Consider the following 16,871-nt stretch of genomic DNA (forward strand, 5'->3'; position numbering starts at 1 on the left):
CACAAAGTAAGACACCCACCAGGACAGAGGAGCCCAGAACTGCCTTCGAGATGCTGAGCCACAGGAGCACCCAGAATCCGTGCAGAAAGCAGACACTCAACCCTCCCGCAAAATTAGACCTGGTGACCTACCCCTAAGGCCTGGAGTTCCAGACCTGGAAATTCCTGCCATGCCAACACTGGAGCAACCACCTCTTACCTGCACTTATGCCCAGTGCCCTCCCGGTTCTCCACCTACATCCAATTGGGGGACCTGGGATTGGGGGACAAGGTGGGGAGGCCTAGCCACAGTCCACCGCACACCCCTCACTGGCAATCTAGGGAAAGGCCATTGAAACCATAGCAAGTTACCACTTTGTGCCCTTGGGGAGACTAATTAAGAACTCAAGTCCAAATATTGGAAGAAATGTGCGGAAGCAGGTGCTCTCATAAACCACTAATGGGAGTATAAATGGGTAGGACCATTTCAGAGGGTAAGTTGGCAATATCTAGACAGGCAAAGAATGTGCAAACCCTTTGATCCAGGATTCTACTTCCAGAATATTATGAAGTTCTGCTTTTGTGCACAAGGATTTTCAGCGCAGTGTGGCTAGTTATGGTCACAACCTAAATGTCTTACTAAGAGATGAGTGAACAAACTTCAGTGTATTTATACAACAGGATATGCTAGAGCAGTTTAAAAAACACATCTATATGTGGCAACAGAGATGGACCTCAACATTATAAGAATAAATGAAAGAAGTAAGTTGCAAAAGTACATGCAGAATGACAGCATTTACGAACCCCTGAAAATACTATGCATTGGAGAGACACACACAAACGGGGCAAAAGATTAAAACATGGACAGAAAGGCTACATGCCAACTTGAGGATGGTAGTGCCCTCTGGGCAGAAGAGCAGGTAATCAGATGGGGGAGAGTCTTTGAGAGAACCTGTAATAGATTCTTCTTTAAGAAATCTGAATTTATATGGAAAATGTTAAAACCCTGATAGATCTGTGTGACAGGTACACGAGTATTTGTTATATTATTCTCGGTCCTTTTATGATGTTTGAGAGATTCCAGAATTGAAAGTAATTAAAAAGTATGTATTTTGAAACACCCAGGCTACTCTTATAACCATATAGGTTAAGAACCACTCAAGGGTAGGGAACAAGCATAAATAAGCTGGAGCACCACGTGTGAAGTTCAACATGAACAAAAGCAAGGTAGAGGCAGCCGTTAAAAAGTGAGATTATGGAACATTATTCAGCCATAAAAAAAAAAAAAAAGAAATCCTGCCATCTGGAATAACATGGATGGACCTTGAGGGTATTATGTCAAGTGGAGTACGTCAGAGAAAGACAAATACTGTGTGATCTCACCTATATGTGGAATCTTTAAAAAAAAAAACGGAACTCATAGAAACAAAACAGACTGGTGTTTGCCAGGGGCAGGGGGTGGGCCGGGGGGAGTGGAAAAATGGGTGACAGTGGTAAAAAGGTACAAACTTCCAGCTTTATTCTTACTAAGTTCTGGGCATGTAAGGTACAGCATGGTGACTAGAGTTAACAATACTGTATTGTATATTTGAAAGTTGCTAAGGGAGCACATCCTAAAAGTTCTCAGCACAAGAAAAAAACACTGTAACTCTGTAAACTGATGGGTATTCACTAAACTTACTTGCTAATAATCATTTCGCAAAACAGACACATATCAAACTTAAAAAGAAGTGAAATTCTTTCGATGCTGGGAATGGAATATGAGAGGAAAGCTTTCTAGACAAGGAAATTCGCTACTAGAGTTGTGAAGGGTATTGGAAGCTTTGTCTGAAAAACTGTACAAACACAGGCATAGCTTAAATCAACAGTGAGACCAGACAGCAAGCAAGGGTACACACTACAGACACAAAGCTGCGTTTAGAGGCGGGGGAAGGAACGAGCTGGGAAAGCCTTCTCAGTCAAGCTGGCCAGAATCATTTGCTAAAAACCCAACAAGAAATAGAAGGAAGTCAGGGCAAGGGTCATCTGTATCGGTTCACCCAACTGGCAAGGCAGGGAGGATGTTCCTCAAGAGGCCTGGGTGCCTGGAGGCCTGATGCTGCTGGAAGCGGCAGGGATGAAGGGCCCACCACGCAGAGCCCTCTTCCACAGTATCCACCAGGGTCTGCAAACCAGACTGAAGCTGAGCACACAAACAAATCGAGAGATGTTTTCTTATTATTGATTACTAATGTAGTGCGGTTTCTGCCTTTTTTCTCCCCATAGGTAACATTTCCCACCCATCCGAATGGGGGAGGGGCATAGTGGTTTCCTCTCCATGCAACGCTTGTAAACCACTGCTGTAAAATGTGGAGGAGAGTTAATTTATGGGAAGGGGTGGATTGAAGTGTTTGGCAGACAAGAACGTCCAAGCTAAACAACAGGTCTTAGGACAAAAAGCAATAGTAACGCCAATGACCAGGTCAGGCATCCAGGGGCCAAGACAGAACCTACGGAATTCAACAATTGACTTACACCAAATCTCCAGCTTTTGGTGAGTGAGGGCATGCAGGGCCAGATTTGACTGAGTTAAGAAAAATGAAGAAATGCCATGTTGTGCCCCAAGCACCAAGGGGCAACATATAACACACACATGCTACAAATCTGAATCATTCTGTTTCTTAAGAATTTTCTTTCCACATAAGAATTATTCTTTGGGAGCAGTGTCATCCAATAGAACTTTCTTCAGTGATGGAAATGTTCTACATCTAAGCTGCCCAGTAAGGCAGCCACGAGACACATGGGACTACTGAGCATTTGAAATATGCCTGGTGTGATGGAAGAATTTGCTTTTTTATTTTATTTAATCTTAACTAACTTAACTTTCAGTAGCCACACGTAGCAAGTGGATATCATATTGGAGAGCATCTTTCTTACTGTCTGCATAGTATTCTATCACGTTAATGTGATAACTCACCCTTTCTAGGAAGCATTAGCTTCCAGCCTTTCACCATTAAAAACAATGCTGGTAAACACATCCTCATAGCTGAATCTTTGTACACATCCCAAACTATTTCATCAGAATAAAGTCCTAGAAGTGGAATTGTGGAGTCAATGGAGGTAATTATGTTTCTAGGCTTTTCCTACATAGCAAGACCACCCACTTACAGTAACATAGATGTGAACAGAATTTTTTCTATTACCAGCTGTTTGCCCATACATGGTTCTCAAAGGATATTCAACAACCACCAGGTAAAATCAGATGGAGCAGGTAATAGTAGCCCATATGTATAGACAAGGAAACAAGCTGTGAAAGAGCATGCCACTGACTTGGTTGGTTTAGTAGATTTTTATAGCCAACATCAAAGAATACACCCAGCCATTCTGGGATGTTAGACCATTTGTTCTCCCACATCAGTTTAATGATGAAAAATGCCAATGCTATATTCACAAGTGAAAAAAGCAGGATGTGAAATTATACTCTCCATAGGACCGAAACTACGTAAAAATCAAAGAAAATAAACCAACATGTTAACAGTCTTTAGATCGCAGAACTGTAAGTTACATTTTTCTAAATTTTTGTCCAAATTTTTACAATAAACCTGAATAATTATTTAAATACATTTAGTTAACGTATTACTAAATGTTAAATAACATTTAGTTATATCAGTGAGCAATAATAAAAGCTAAAAGCCCCACCTGCATTATCTCACTTAAAATATTTCTACATGGTAGGGACCTTTATTATCCCCATTTACAGATGAAGACTCAGTGAGTTGGAAAAAGCTGAAGAAGCCTGGCCAAAGCTGAGGCAGTGAGCTGGGATCTGAACCCAGTCTGGCTCACTCGGAAGTCTGCACTCTTAGCTACCACATCAGTGCATCTCAAAGTTTAACGTGAGCTGGAATCACCCGAGGATCTTGTTAAAGTGCAGATTCTGATTCAGGTGATGCTGATGCTGTTGGCCTGGAGACCACATTTTGAGTAGCAAAGCTCTACACCATAATCCCACGGTAATACTACCAACTTAAAGGAGAAAATACACTACACTCAACCAGGAAAATGTTTTCTAATAATTTAAATAACATCAATGCATACTAAGATATAAAAGTAAAAACAGATTTTTCTTCTCATTCACTTTTGCAAAGTCTCCTTTTCTATCCACACAGCAGGCCTTAAATTGCCCTTGTAAATTCCCACCCACAGACACTGGTGTCAGACTAAGCCCAACTGGAAGCTTAATCAACCTTCTCATCTCATTAGCAGGAAGGATTTTATCCCCAAAGCTTGGGTTAGCAAACACTTCCACAAACCCAGGGAGCAGGTGTGTGGAGGAAAGGCCCCCAGGGGAGTCCCAAGGAAGCAGCTGGTCTCACCCACCATCCCTGACGGCAGACACTCATTGCCAACCCACTAGCACATTTTAGATTCGGTGTTCCCTATTCCCAAGGACCTTTTCTTTGAAACATTAAAATTAGGTACTCTTTAAATATTTTAACCTTCCAAAATTTGGCAAGCACTCGTTAATTTTATCTTCAAAGAACCTTCAACACCCTTTAATTATGTTCCTAATTCTTCATGTCTTTCTACATGGCATTATCAGATACTTGTTGTTTAATGCAACTTTTGCCATTTGCAGGAACCCTGGTTATCTGATATCCCAAAAGTAGCCCTTGCATATAGGACTCTATTTCTCTAACTTCTCACTCTGTATCGCCTGGATTTTAGTATGTCTCCTACAATGAATAGATGTGTGATTTTTTTTCCCACCAGAGTTAGTGATATTTTGTTGTACACTTAGTTTTATAACTTATGTGTTTCTGTCACCCTTCACTTCCCTCTAAGATTACACTGATTATGGGCAGAAGACCTAAATATGCATTTCTCCAAGGAAGACATACGGATGGCCAAGAGGCACATGAAAAGCTGCTCAACATCACTAATTATTAGAGAAATGCAAATCAAAACTACAACACACCGGTTAGAATGAGCATCATCAGAAAATCTACAAACAGTAAATGCTGGAGAGGGTGTGGAGAAAAGGCAACACTCTTGCACTGTTGGTGGGAATGTAAATTGATACAGCCACCATGGAAATCAGTATGGAGGTTCCTTGCACAACTAAAAACAGAGTTACCATATGACCCAGCAAATCCCACTGCTGGGCATATACCCTGAGAACACCATAATTCAAAAAGACACAGGCACTCCAATGTTCATTGCAGCACTATTTACAATAGGCAGGACATGGAAGCAACCTAAGTGTCCATCAACAGATGAATGGATAAAAAAGATGTGGTACATATATACAATGGAATATTACTAAGCTGTAAAAAGCAATGAAACTGGGACATTTGTAGAGACATGGATGGACCTAGAGACTGTCATACAGAGTGAAGTGAGTTAGAAGGAGAAAAACAAATATCGTATATTAACACATATATGTGGACTATAGAAAAATGGTACAAATCAACCAGTTTGCAAGGCAGAAATAGAGACACAGATGTAGAGAACAAACATATGGACACCAAGTGGGGAAAGCAGGGAGGGTTGGGGGGGGGATGAATTGGGAGATTGGGACACCAAATTGTACACTCTAAATATATGCTGTTTATTATCTGTTAACTGTATCTCAATAAAAGTTCTTTAAAAAAATAAATAAAAAATAAAAATAATAAAATAAAATAAAAAAATAAGATTATACTGATTGATGCGCTACCTTCCTTGAATCATTTGTGTGGTTTCAGTAGCAAACTTTTATTTCCTTTTAAATTTGACCAGAAGATAACCTTAAGTTTCTTACTATTTAATGCTTTTAACACTGATATTTTATAAGACAGAACTGTTTTCACTTTTTCCCCCTGGTAACTTCGCGTATTCATTAAGTAAACTGTGTAAACTCCTTTCAAATGGAATTAAGATGCACAGCAGTTTTCATTCACCTGTCAGAAACCCTTTTTATATGCCACATGTTAGACTCCCAACTGTCTAATTTATCACCTGATTTTACAACTGCTATAATCCATTTCCCTCTCCAAGGCCTCTTTCTTTCTGTCATTTTTTTAAGCCACAGGTGTCTCTGTAAAGATCTCTGCAGGTCTTGGAAGCTGAATGAGACGGGTTTAAAATCTAGAGGAGAAACAACATGTCACTGAAGGGCAACATCGAAATTTCATTCTTCCCTCAACTGCTTCTTTTCTTCAAAGTCACAGTCACTTATCTTGAGTGATCACCTCCGTACCTTCCAGGTAGCTTACAGAAAACCCTACTGTGTGACTGACACGAAGCCAAGCCCTGACTCAGATGCTGCACTATAACAGCGAATAAGATGGACATCAAAGAACACGACAGACCCTATCCCACCTCATGGAACTTGAATCACACAAGAATGGGAGAGTTCTTTCTTCTGTTCAAGATTATCGCTGAGTTACATTTTATGGGTACTTTCAAAACATCCTGAGATCGCCCCCTCAATGCTGGGCAGTGTTCCTTTCCCTGAACACACAGTCCAACTCCTGATCCACTCCAAATCCTCTGGTATGTTTCTTGTTCAGAAACTGAGCACCCTCACTGTTTTTTCGACATCTGTTAGCTTTTCTTGGATTGTCATTGTTACCTACTTGGGCAACATAAATGAACTCTGGGCATGCTAAATCTTCCCCTACTGCATCACGACTGCCCTTCATCGGTTCCACAGACAGTTATCATTTCTCTATAACGTCTACAAGCTTAATTCAATCTTTAATTACTACAGAATATTCCTGATGCGAGTCATTCTTTCCAGCTTTATCTCTTTTACAACAATTAGCATCCACTCTTTCCAGTCCTGCTCCGCCAGGGCCCTGCCAGCTGAGCTCCCTCCTATCACACCTTTTAATCAAACTTGTATAAAATCTGCTTTTGAAACCCCCATTCAGTTCTGTTCTGGTTTCTCTTAGCATCAACAGTGTTTAACAGCTTTGGATTATTTTCTGATGAAATTTTTTTCTGATGAAACACCCTTTATGCTGCTAATCACGTTTCCCTTGTCCCCAAACTGCCCCATCTTAGTTTTATAATAAAAAACAAGTTAAATTTAGCACTTTCCAAACCAACTGAGAACCTTTTTTTTTTCAACGGACTGTGGAGCTGCAAGTGTGACGAGGGCTCACTTCTCAGCCATGTCCAATTAGTTTAATGACTCCTGGAGAACACTGCCCTGATTCAAGGCAAAAGCTGAGGGAAAATGTTCCGGTAAGGCCATCAAAGACAGCGCATTTGTGATATCCCCAAAGCTAACCTCACCAGGCCTTATAATAACGAGAAGGGATTTCAATGCAATAAAATGACACACCCTTTATGTTTGCATTTCTCTCTGCCAACAGACACACAAGTGTCCCACATGGAACGCTGGCACCTTGGGTCCACACGTCTTCTAAATCAAGTTATTCATACAGGCTGTACCCCTCCAGCACCCAGTTCCTGAAGGCCCATCCCCGAGTCAGCTAACTGGCCACCCTCCCTCTCTGCAGCCTCCCTCCAGGCCAGAGACAACCCTCGTCTTCAGCCAGCACTAGGCTGCCTGTCAAACATCACAGTTGGACTTGAGCACCTGTGAATTCACCCAATTTACACTCTCCTGGTACCACCAGGACTCATTAAAGAGAAAGACAGTCTTCAGGAGAGAACTTGGGAGGGAGGGTTTGGAATTCTGAGGCTAATTCTGGTTTGCTTCTTGTTATTAACGCTTCTCAGACCTGCAGTGTTCCTTCCTCACAACACTGGACCTACTACCCACAAGAGTTCCTTGGTGTGAGGCAACTAGATGGGGCGAATTCTTTCCAGCTGGGGTTTCTTCCTGGTGCAGTACATTACCATTTCACCTTCTGCAACAAATAACATCAATGACTAGTTCAGAAAACGTTCTCCCATATGTGAACCATACAAGCTTAAGCTCAGAATGAGTAAGTAAGAAAAATCTTAAATTTTTCTTTTTATATGAGACATTATAATCAGCACTGTATTTCTGCCTTGAAATTGTATTTCTAGACTTTACAAACAGTGGGTCCTTCTCTTTGGCACCCAGCACTACTTGAAGGAAATACTGACGAAAAAGAAATTGCTTTTGGTTGGTATTCCAACAAAATCCTCGTATTTCCATCAAAGGGGGAAAAAATTCTCCATCGTGAATACATTCAGAGGCAAGTCTCATGGTGCTGAAATAATTTGTTTATTGTTGTTATTGTTTCTTTTAATAAAGGAAGCCTCTACAAAGGCCAATTTAAATGGCTGTGACAACAAGTCCCCCACAGGGGGGAACAGCAAAATGTCAGTTTCAATCTGTCAAGGACAGGCCACTTTAATAAAATCAACTTGAGGTACCCCCCCCACCCCGCCCCCGACCAATGGCTCTCCAACACATCATTCTATCCAACATAATAAGCATGGACTCAGTACTGACACCACTCACTATCCAGTGATGGAATTCTCTAGCACACGCTAGGGAGGACACCTCCTTCTTCACATGTACACAAGCTCAAATACACGTGAACTTGAGTGTCTACTCAATGCCAAAGCAGTAGAGCCAGTGGTCAAGACCACAGGTTAAAGTTGTGCAGACCTACATGCCAATTCTGAAACCAGCTCTCACTGGCCACAGGGTTCCTTAGCCTTCGAGTTTCCCCATCTCAAAAATGACAACGCATACTGTCTACCTAAATAAACTGCTGTGAAAATTAAGTAAGATTTCTCAGCACAGGAGGCATGAAAAAAATTATGGTATTCACCTATATCAGATGTTTTTTAAGCTGTTTTTAAAAGATGGGTAGTTATATAAGAACTAAAAGAAAGATGGCCAAGAAGACACATACCTTTGGTATTGGGACATCTCCGAAATCAGCCGAAATCAGGATGTGTCTAATGCATCTTTAATAGTGTAACATCTCTGAAATCAAGATGTGCCCAACGGGCAACAGTATCTTTTGAGAGCACAGAGTAAGCAGAAGCTGTAATCTATTGGTCACCGGCAGCTCCTGGGCAAAGCTGGTCACAGCCGCTGATGTGTGTCATCACTTCCATCCAGTTCTACGCATTCTTGGTAATGCAGAGGTTGAATTTATCTACTATTCAGAATGTCTTTTAAAAGACGACACTAAAATTTTGCACTGAAATGAAAAATTATTGTGTATACAAAACGGCAAGGAAACTATGCAAATTTGAAAATAGAGAAACAAGTATCTGTCATTGGAGAATGACTACAATTCCATATTTTCTTGCAAAGCATGAGCCAAGCACCTTAAAGGAAGGTGCTTGAAGATATCCACAAATAGCTGAAACCATACTAAATTTTGTTTCTGAGATAAGAGACAAAAGGAGTGCCATTCACGAACTGATAAAGTGAACTGCAAGTGAAGTTGAGGGAAAATGCCAAATGCTTTGGAACAACCAGAAGGTCTAAACAACAGGAGGCAGGTGTGACCAATTCACGTAACTCAAAGTACAATTGACAAAATACAGTATTTAAGTAAAAAAAGCAAGTCAAAAAACTACAAATATAGACAAGTATGAGCTCATTAAACCCGATGGGCACACATGCATGTGTGTGTATAAATCCACAAGGACTACATTGATATATACCAGACAGTTAATAGTAATTTTCAAAAGAGGAGAGAAATGTAAACAGAGGATGAAGAAAGATTTTAATGTTTTATTGCAATGACTTCTATTGTGCTTGAAAGTTTTATCATGAGCATATATCCGATGTATGATTTTTGTAATGTTTTTAATTCAGGAAGATTACAATGAAATGATACATGTACAGTCTTGGCATCCTGCCAGGCAGAGTAAGCCTCCAGTGAGTGGTAGCTGTTACTAGGCTCCTAGACCCTCAAAAGAAATAAGAAATATGACATACACATTTAACCTATGATCCTGGTCCTTAAGGAGTTTATAATCTAGTAGGATTAGAGCCTAAAAGAGGTATAATATATATATAGATATATATATATAAGACATAATCTAGTAGGATTAGAGACTAAAAGTGGTAGGATATATATATATAAAGACCAAGATATGCGTGCATGTGTGTATATATATATATACCAACATATACATATTATACATGTACATATTTATCATATACCGTATATGTAGTATGTACATATACGTATCTATAGGTAGTATGACAAGATAAAGGTTGTTGCCTAAAGCCACAGAAGAAATGTCTTGTTAGGATCTCATTAGCCTAGAGATAAAGGAGCCTTAGAACACCCACAGACGTACCCCAACATTTTATCCGGAGAGCGAAAGCTAAAGAAGCAAGCTAGGATATGCGCCGTCACCTCTGAAACCTGATCAAGAATGACCCACCCAACTTGGAGGGCATTATGCTCCATGAAATACGTCAGACAGAGACAGACAGATACTGTACGATATCACTTCTATGTGGCATCTAAAAAATACGACAAGCTAGTGAATGTAACATAAACGAAGCAGACTCAAAGATGTACAGAACAAACGAGTGGTTACCAGTGCAGGGAGGGCAAAGTAGCAGTGCGGGAGTGGGAGATACAAACACTACTGGGTGTAAGACGGGCTCAAGGATGTATTGTACAACACAGGGAATATAGCCACCATTTTGTAATAACTGTACATGAAAAGTAACCTTTAAAAATCATATAAAATAAAAAATTTTTAAAAAGAATGACCCATCCACTAATATTCCCAACGACCAGACATCCACGTTTGCCAAGGCCTTGTGACATCCTCAGAGCTCTGTTCCCATGAAGGTCGTGGACCCAATGTATATCTCACATTGAGGAACGCCTCCAAAACCCTAAGTGCCTCTGCCCTCCCAGATCATGACAGAGGTAAACAACCCCATCTCCATCACTGGATCATTTAATTCCTCAAGGGCCAAGAACAAGTTCTACACAGCCCTGCACCCCTAGAGCCCAGAGCTGGTACTGCACTAGTGAAGTGCCAAATAAAGGGTCAAGAGGGGTTTTCGAGTTACCCAGAGACAAAAAGAAAGCAAGACTGGCATGCTCGGGAAGCTGGGGCTCCCTGGAGAAACCTGTGGAAGAGGACATGACTGAGGCTCATGTGCCTTATGGAAGAGGGCACTTCTCCCCTTCAAACCCAGCCCCCTTCTCTTGGTACCTCCTTTCTTCCTGCAACTTCACACACAAAAGAAGACAGCAGCAGACAATGCACCCTTGCTGGTCTGAAGAGAGGAGGAAGCAAAAAACTCAAGGAAGGCTGGCCACCGAACAAAGGAGAAGGACAGCTGGGAGGCAAAGTGTCTTAAAGGAATGCAAGAGTTACAAAGTGACACAGAAGGTAACTTGCAAAAGACTTGAGAGAAGAAAGTAGATGAAAATTTTTCCAAAACCAACTGGCTGCTAGTACAAACAGTTGGGGCTCCCCCACGCCTACCCACCTGCAGAAGGAACTCAAGCTCTAACTGCTTTTGATGGGAAGGGGGAAGGAATCATGGGGAGGGGTGGGGAACTGAGAGAAACAATGACTGCTCTGTAGGGAGGATGCTCGGTAGGGAGGAGGCAGGGGGACTTCCAGGCTAAGATTTCAACAGGCAACTCCCAAGGCAAACTTTCAGACAGCTTCCTCCTCCAGCGCCCAGGGCTAGTGAGCCTCCCAAGCTCAGCAGTCATTCAGGGAACCAAGCGGCTTCTGGTGTCACCCGCCACCTGCCTTCTATCTGCTTTCTGAGCCTGTCTCTCCCAAGGGAAACAAATCCACAATCTCCAACGACCCTCGCTTTCACTACCGCACAAGAGGGAAGCAGGAGGAGAAGGTCAGTGCGGAGGGTGTTTCTGGATAAAAATGTACTTTCACACTGAGTTTGTGGTGTTGCAGAAACAGAAAGCAGAAACCTGATGCCCAAGACACCCTTGGGAGAAGGATGCCATCCTGAACCACTACATCCAGAGGACACTTCTGGATGAGCAGTAAGAACGCTCGAGATGTATGGCGAGGGGGGCAGTCGCGCCAGACCAGGGGTTCTTAACTGGGGTGCTCAAACACGGGTAACTGCGCCCCCAGGGGACAGCTGGTAAGAGCTGGAGACACTGTTGGTTGTCACAACTGGGGGAGACAGGGAGGAACAGGCTGCTACGGTCATCAAAAGCCAGGGATGCTGCTATATATCCTACAATGCACAGGACATCCCCCCCCAACAAAGAACTCTCCAGCCCCAACGGCAACAGCACCAAGGCTGAGAGACGCTTCCCTAGACTAACCCCCTCCCTGCAGCCATCTCCAGAAACCCTAGCAATCCTACCTGAATTGAAATAAACACATGCCATCCCTCTGACCGAGCAGTTACCCTGTCCCAAAAGTCCACTTACCCTGTAAGCAATTTTAAACATCCAGCAGATGTAACAGGCAAATGTTGCATCCTCAGAGTACCTGGCTGGTCTCTCAGCAAACATTTTTAAGGGCACTCCTCAGGACCCGAGAGTAGATTCTTTCACAACAATTACAATGAAAGAAAGACACACACACGCGTACACACACACGCGTACACACACGCGTACACACACACAGGAGCGGCCATCTTAAAAATCTCCCCAACTGTCAGGTAGAGGCAGAGGCAAAAATAGCTGCACCGTGAGGGTGGCCCATGCCTTTCCAAAACACCCCAAAGAGAGAAAGAAAGAGGGAAAGAGAACAAACAAGACAACCCCATAGCCAAAAATAATTTGCCCTCAGGGCCTCCTCATGGCTAGAAACAGTTCCGTCACTCTGAGTCCTCCATGGCATATAACAGCTTTTACGTTTTAATTGTAAAATACAATAAACATATAAGAAAAGGAGGAAAGGTAAACACAGAGCTTAATGAATGAAAACAAACCCCTGTGTAACTACAACTGGGGTCAAGAAATGTAAGTGTGGCCGGTGGTATCTCTATGCCAGGTATGCCTCTCCCATGCACAGAGCAAAAATACGGGTGCTATTTTGAAAGTTCCATCTTTACTCAAGGACTGGGATTTATTTTTATGTATTTACCACAAATGCCAACTGCTGTGACCGCACAGTGAACAGATTTGGGAAGGTGGGCTGTCTATGGAAACGAGCTCATGGATTGTAAATGCACAAAGGCACGTGGGGGAAAGGCATGGAAGGATGCCTAGAAATAGGGGGAAAAGCCCAGACAGGGGGCCAAGAGGAACCTGAGTTAGAATGTGGTACCCTGGGCACGGATGGCCTCTCAGGAACCACAAAACGCCTTCCTGTCACACAACATCATTGGAAAAATTAAACGGGACTGTGTGTTTCACAGTGAGCAAAGCATCTCACATATGGGAGACGGTCCACAAATATTGGGTTCCCTTTCCTCTCCCTGCCCATGGAAAGAGGCAAGGTTGAAAAGACCATGACTTTCACGGATTATCTGATTAGAAACCGTCTCAATCCCCAAATTCTCGAAACAGTTTTACGAAGGTGATGATACAAGCCCACGTTCAGGTTATCCAGATAACTCCGACAATGCGGCATCCACACCAGCCTTGGAGGCCCAAAACGTACCATCCTCCCTCTCCTACTGGCTCACATCCCTGTCTCTCCTTCACTTATCACAAGGCAAAAGGCCTAAGTGGGCTGTCAGGAAAAAACATCTCACACCCCAGCAGGGAGCCTTCATCCATCTCTTTGAAGACGAAAAGCCACAAGGTGTGTTTATTTGTACTTGGTGCACACAGCCTCATAGACCCGCCTGGGCTGCATGAAGCCACTCAGTTCATTAAAAAAAATAATAATAAAACCCACCCGCTCACACCACTAGGCAGACCTCTCCAGGAGAAAAGGTCAACACCCACACTCCTGGGTACACACGGGAGAAATCAAGCCTTTTCACTGACAGACAGAGAATGTCAGGGAGTCCCTAAAAGGTCAGCCAGGAAGGAGGGGAGCCGTCTGACCCCCCGCAGGGCCTGGCCACCATTAGACATGCCTCACCATCCACACGCTTAAACTCATCAAGCCCAGCACGGGAAGGAAAGCTGGACATCAGACAGGCTGGGCGTTTCTCACAGGATACATTAAAAAATCATAACGGTCAAAATCGATGCTTCACTTCCCTACTACAAACAATAAAAACAAAGGAAGAAAAAATACACACACACACACACACACACACACACGAAAGTGTCTGAGAGGGTTCCTGAAGAACAAAGGCCTCCAGACTGCTCTTGAAACGGCAGTGGCCTTCCAGCCCTACAAAGACCCGGAACTCAGACTAGGGCTCCCCTCTGACCCCAGGTTCCTTCACAGACTATTAAAGAGAGACAGAAATCCAAAGCACCAGCGCTTATAATCTCTCTTGTTCTACCAACTTCCCACAAGAGGATTGAGGTGTAGGATATGCGATAGAAGGGTAGGGTCTCTGACCCACTATGAACCTCAAATTGAGCCACTAAAGCTTCAAGAAAACTAACCAGCCCTGTTTCTGGTAACATGTCAAGTCAAAGTGGAATCCCTGCTAGAAGGATGATGGTTAACGTAACAGGAAAAACACACCCCCCCCCACAACCTGCCTAGAGGTTTCTAAACCAGCAACTTAATTGTAAAGGTGAGTCAAAACCACACAAGCTTAATGACCGCAGATAACAGAAAACCACCACCTGGGACAGCTAGGTGCTCTGTGACCAACCCCCCCCCCCACACACACACACATCTTTCCCTCCCCACTGTGACTATTTTATTTCTTTTAGCCCTATTTTATATGTACACACACATATTAAATAACCAGTGCTGACCAGAGAAAGACAAAATTAACTTTACAGCTATTTTTACAGGGATGGAGACTCAACCAAAGCAAGCCAGTACTAACTGGGAGATGCAATAAATAACAGTTTCTACTGGGCCGCAAGCAGCTCTCTGAGGACACGCATAAGACCTGGCTTCCAGACTGTCCTACTTGGGCGTTATCAAGGGACACACCAGGGCAATGCAAACTGAGAGCATGCATCTAGGCAGGTCTTTGTGTCTGAGATGTCCTGGAAATCTGCCCGTTCTAACAGCCTCCAAAGAATCATTCACGCTTATCTGTGACTGCCAGTGTCCCCTTGGAACTCTCTCCCTGGGGTGGCCCAATATTTCAGGAGAAACACACAGCACTCTGACCCAGACCTGGTAAAAAACCCACAGCAGCCACCAGCATTCCACCCTCACTGGAAGCCACAGCAAACCCACAGACATCTAAATGGGAGTCTCCGAGGAGTGGGGATGATGTCATAGGTCTGAGAGTGGAGGAAGGCTACCCAGCGGATTCTGAGGATGGCCAGGACCAGGGCCTTCAGGCAAGGAGGAGGACTTCTCTTTCCAAGTGCACACCTGCCAGGGAGGGGGAAGTTCAGAGTTAAGTGAGTCTCAGCTTCCCCAACAAACAGACCTCCAAAGACACCTCCACCGCAAGTAGCTAGAAGCATCTGGGAGAATCAGGCATGAATGTGGATGACACCGATGTCAGGCAAGCCAGCTTCTACTGAAGAAAGTCCACTGGGCCCCGTCACCTACTTTTCTGGGCATCAGCTGCCCAGAAATAAACATCAGGGGACCAAGGGTGTGCTGACCCCAGGAGGGGCAGCTGACAGCTGTGGCCGGCGGGCAGGGGAAGGGCTCCGGGCTGGAATTCAGAGTGCACCCACATCAGCAGAAAAGTTCCTGGGAACCTCAGGATGCACACGCTACAGCGCTGCCACGTTCGAAGGGCTGGCAGATGAAGCCCGGTCCACTCCCAGGGCATCTCGCCCGTCACGGTGTCTACTGTAGGTCTAGCGGGAGTGATCAGATTATTTTAATAAATGTCCTGCTCCCGGAATTAGTGGGAAAGATGAATAATTCCCAGGTCCGGCCCTGCTTCATCTCTCTTTGCCCAAACCACACACAGTCCCAGGGAGGAATGGCAGGGAATGGCGATTACCACTCGCCCCCGCGGTTCAGGTAGGAAACTGAGGCACGGGGGGTGCACAGAAGAGAAGCCAAAGAGGCCTTGGGGAGGCTAGCACAGCACCTAGCACCCCGCGTCTGGGATGATGGGATCTGGGAAGCGTTCTCTCCTGTCTCCTCCCTTCCTCCTTTCCCCTACACAACACACATACACACACACACACACGCACGCACACACACACACGCACGCACGAACTCTCCAGCTACGCCCAATCGGGGCAGCTGCCGGGCTCCCCGGAGCCGCCTGCACACAAAGCCCCGCCCGTGCACACCCAGCACAGCACAAGCCGGCGCGCACGCCCACACAATAGGACGGCGCGCACCCCGCCGCGGCCCCTCGCCGGGGTCCCGGCCAGCCCGGCGCCGGGGTCCGCCCTCCGTGCACACCCGCGCCGGGAGACGCAGCCCGGGCCAGGGGAGGGGGCACGATCGCAGCCCGGCCGCCGCGCCCCGCGCCCCGCAGAAAGTTCTCCGGACGCCCCCCGACTCACCCGCGGCGCTGCTCAGCAGCAGGCACAGCGGCCCCAGCAGCCACATGGCGCGGCCGCCACTCCCGCTGCCCGGCGCCGTCGCTGCCCCCGCGGCCTCGCCGCTGACCCCGCCCCTCGCCGCGCCGGCCCCGCCCCCCGCTGTCCCTCCCCCCGCCCCCCTGCCCCCCCCCCGCCCCCGTCCGCCCCGCCCTCCTCGGCCCCGCCGGCCTCGGCCCGGCTCCGCGAAGTTTTGCAAGCGACCCGGCTGCGCGCCGCGCCCGGGTCCTGCCCCGAGTGTCCAGGCTCGAAGAGGCCGCCCCGGGGGCCGCGGAGGGTCCGGCCCTGGCGGCCTGTCGCTGCCAACCCCCTCTGGCTGCGAGGATCTCGTAACGCCCGGGCTCTCTTCTTGCCCTCTCTTTCTCTTTTTCCTCCCTCTTTTTGCTGCTCCATCCTCCAAGGATGCGGCGCTCACCATCTCCTCAGTCCCAAACTTGAA

The 16,871-nt window shown here is 45.3% G+C and overlaps 1 protein-coding gene across 1 annotated transcript in view; it reads right to left on the minus strand.

The window, feature by feature from the left end:
- LDLRAD3 (low density lipoprotein receptor class A domain containing 3) overlaps nt 1-16,502 on the minus strand; it is a 247,447-nt gene extending 230,945 nt beyond the window's left edge. Inside the window, exon 1 of the mRNA XM_057695997.1 lies at nt 16,397-16,502. Coding sequence (XP_057551980.1) covers nt 16,397-16,442 — 46 coding nt within the window. The 5' untranslated portion in view covers nt 16,443-16,502. The remainder of the gene's footprint in view (nt 1-16,396) is intronic.
- Nucleotides 16,503-16,871: the final 369 nt, after the last annotated feature.

The sequence above is a fragment of the Hippopotamus amphibius genome, chromosome 9 (genome assembly GCF_030028045.1).
Source record: "Hippopotamus amphibius kiboko isolate mHipAmp2 chromosome 9, mHipAmp2.hap2, whole genome shotgun sequence".
NCBI classification, from domain to species: Eukaryota; Metazoa; Chordata; class Mammalia; order Artiodactyla; family Hippopotamidae; genus Hippopotamus; species Hippopotamus amphibius.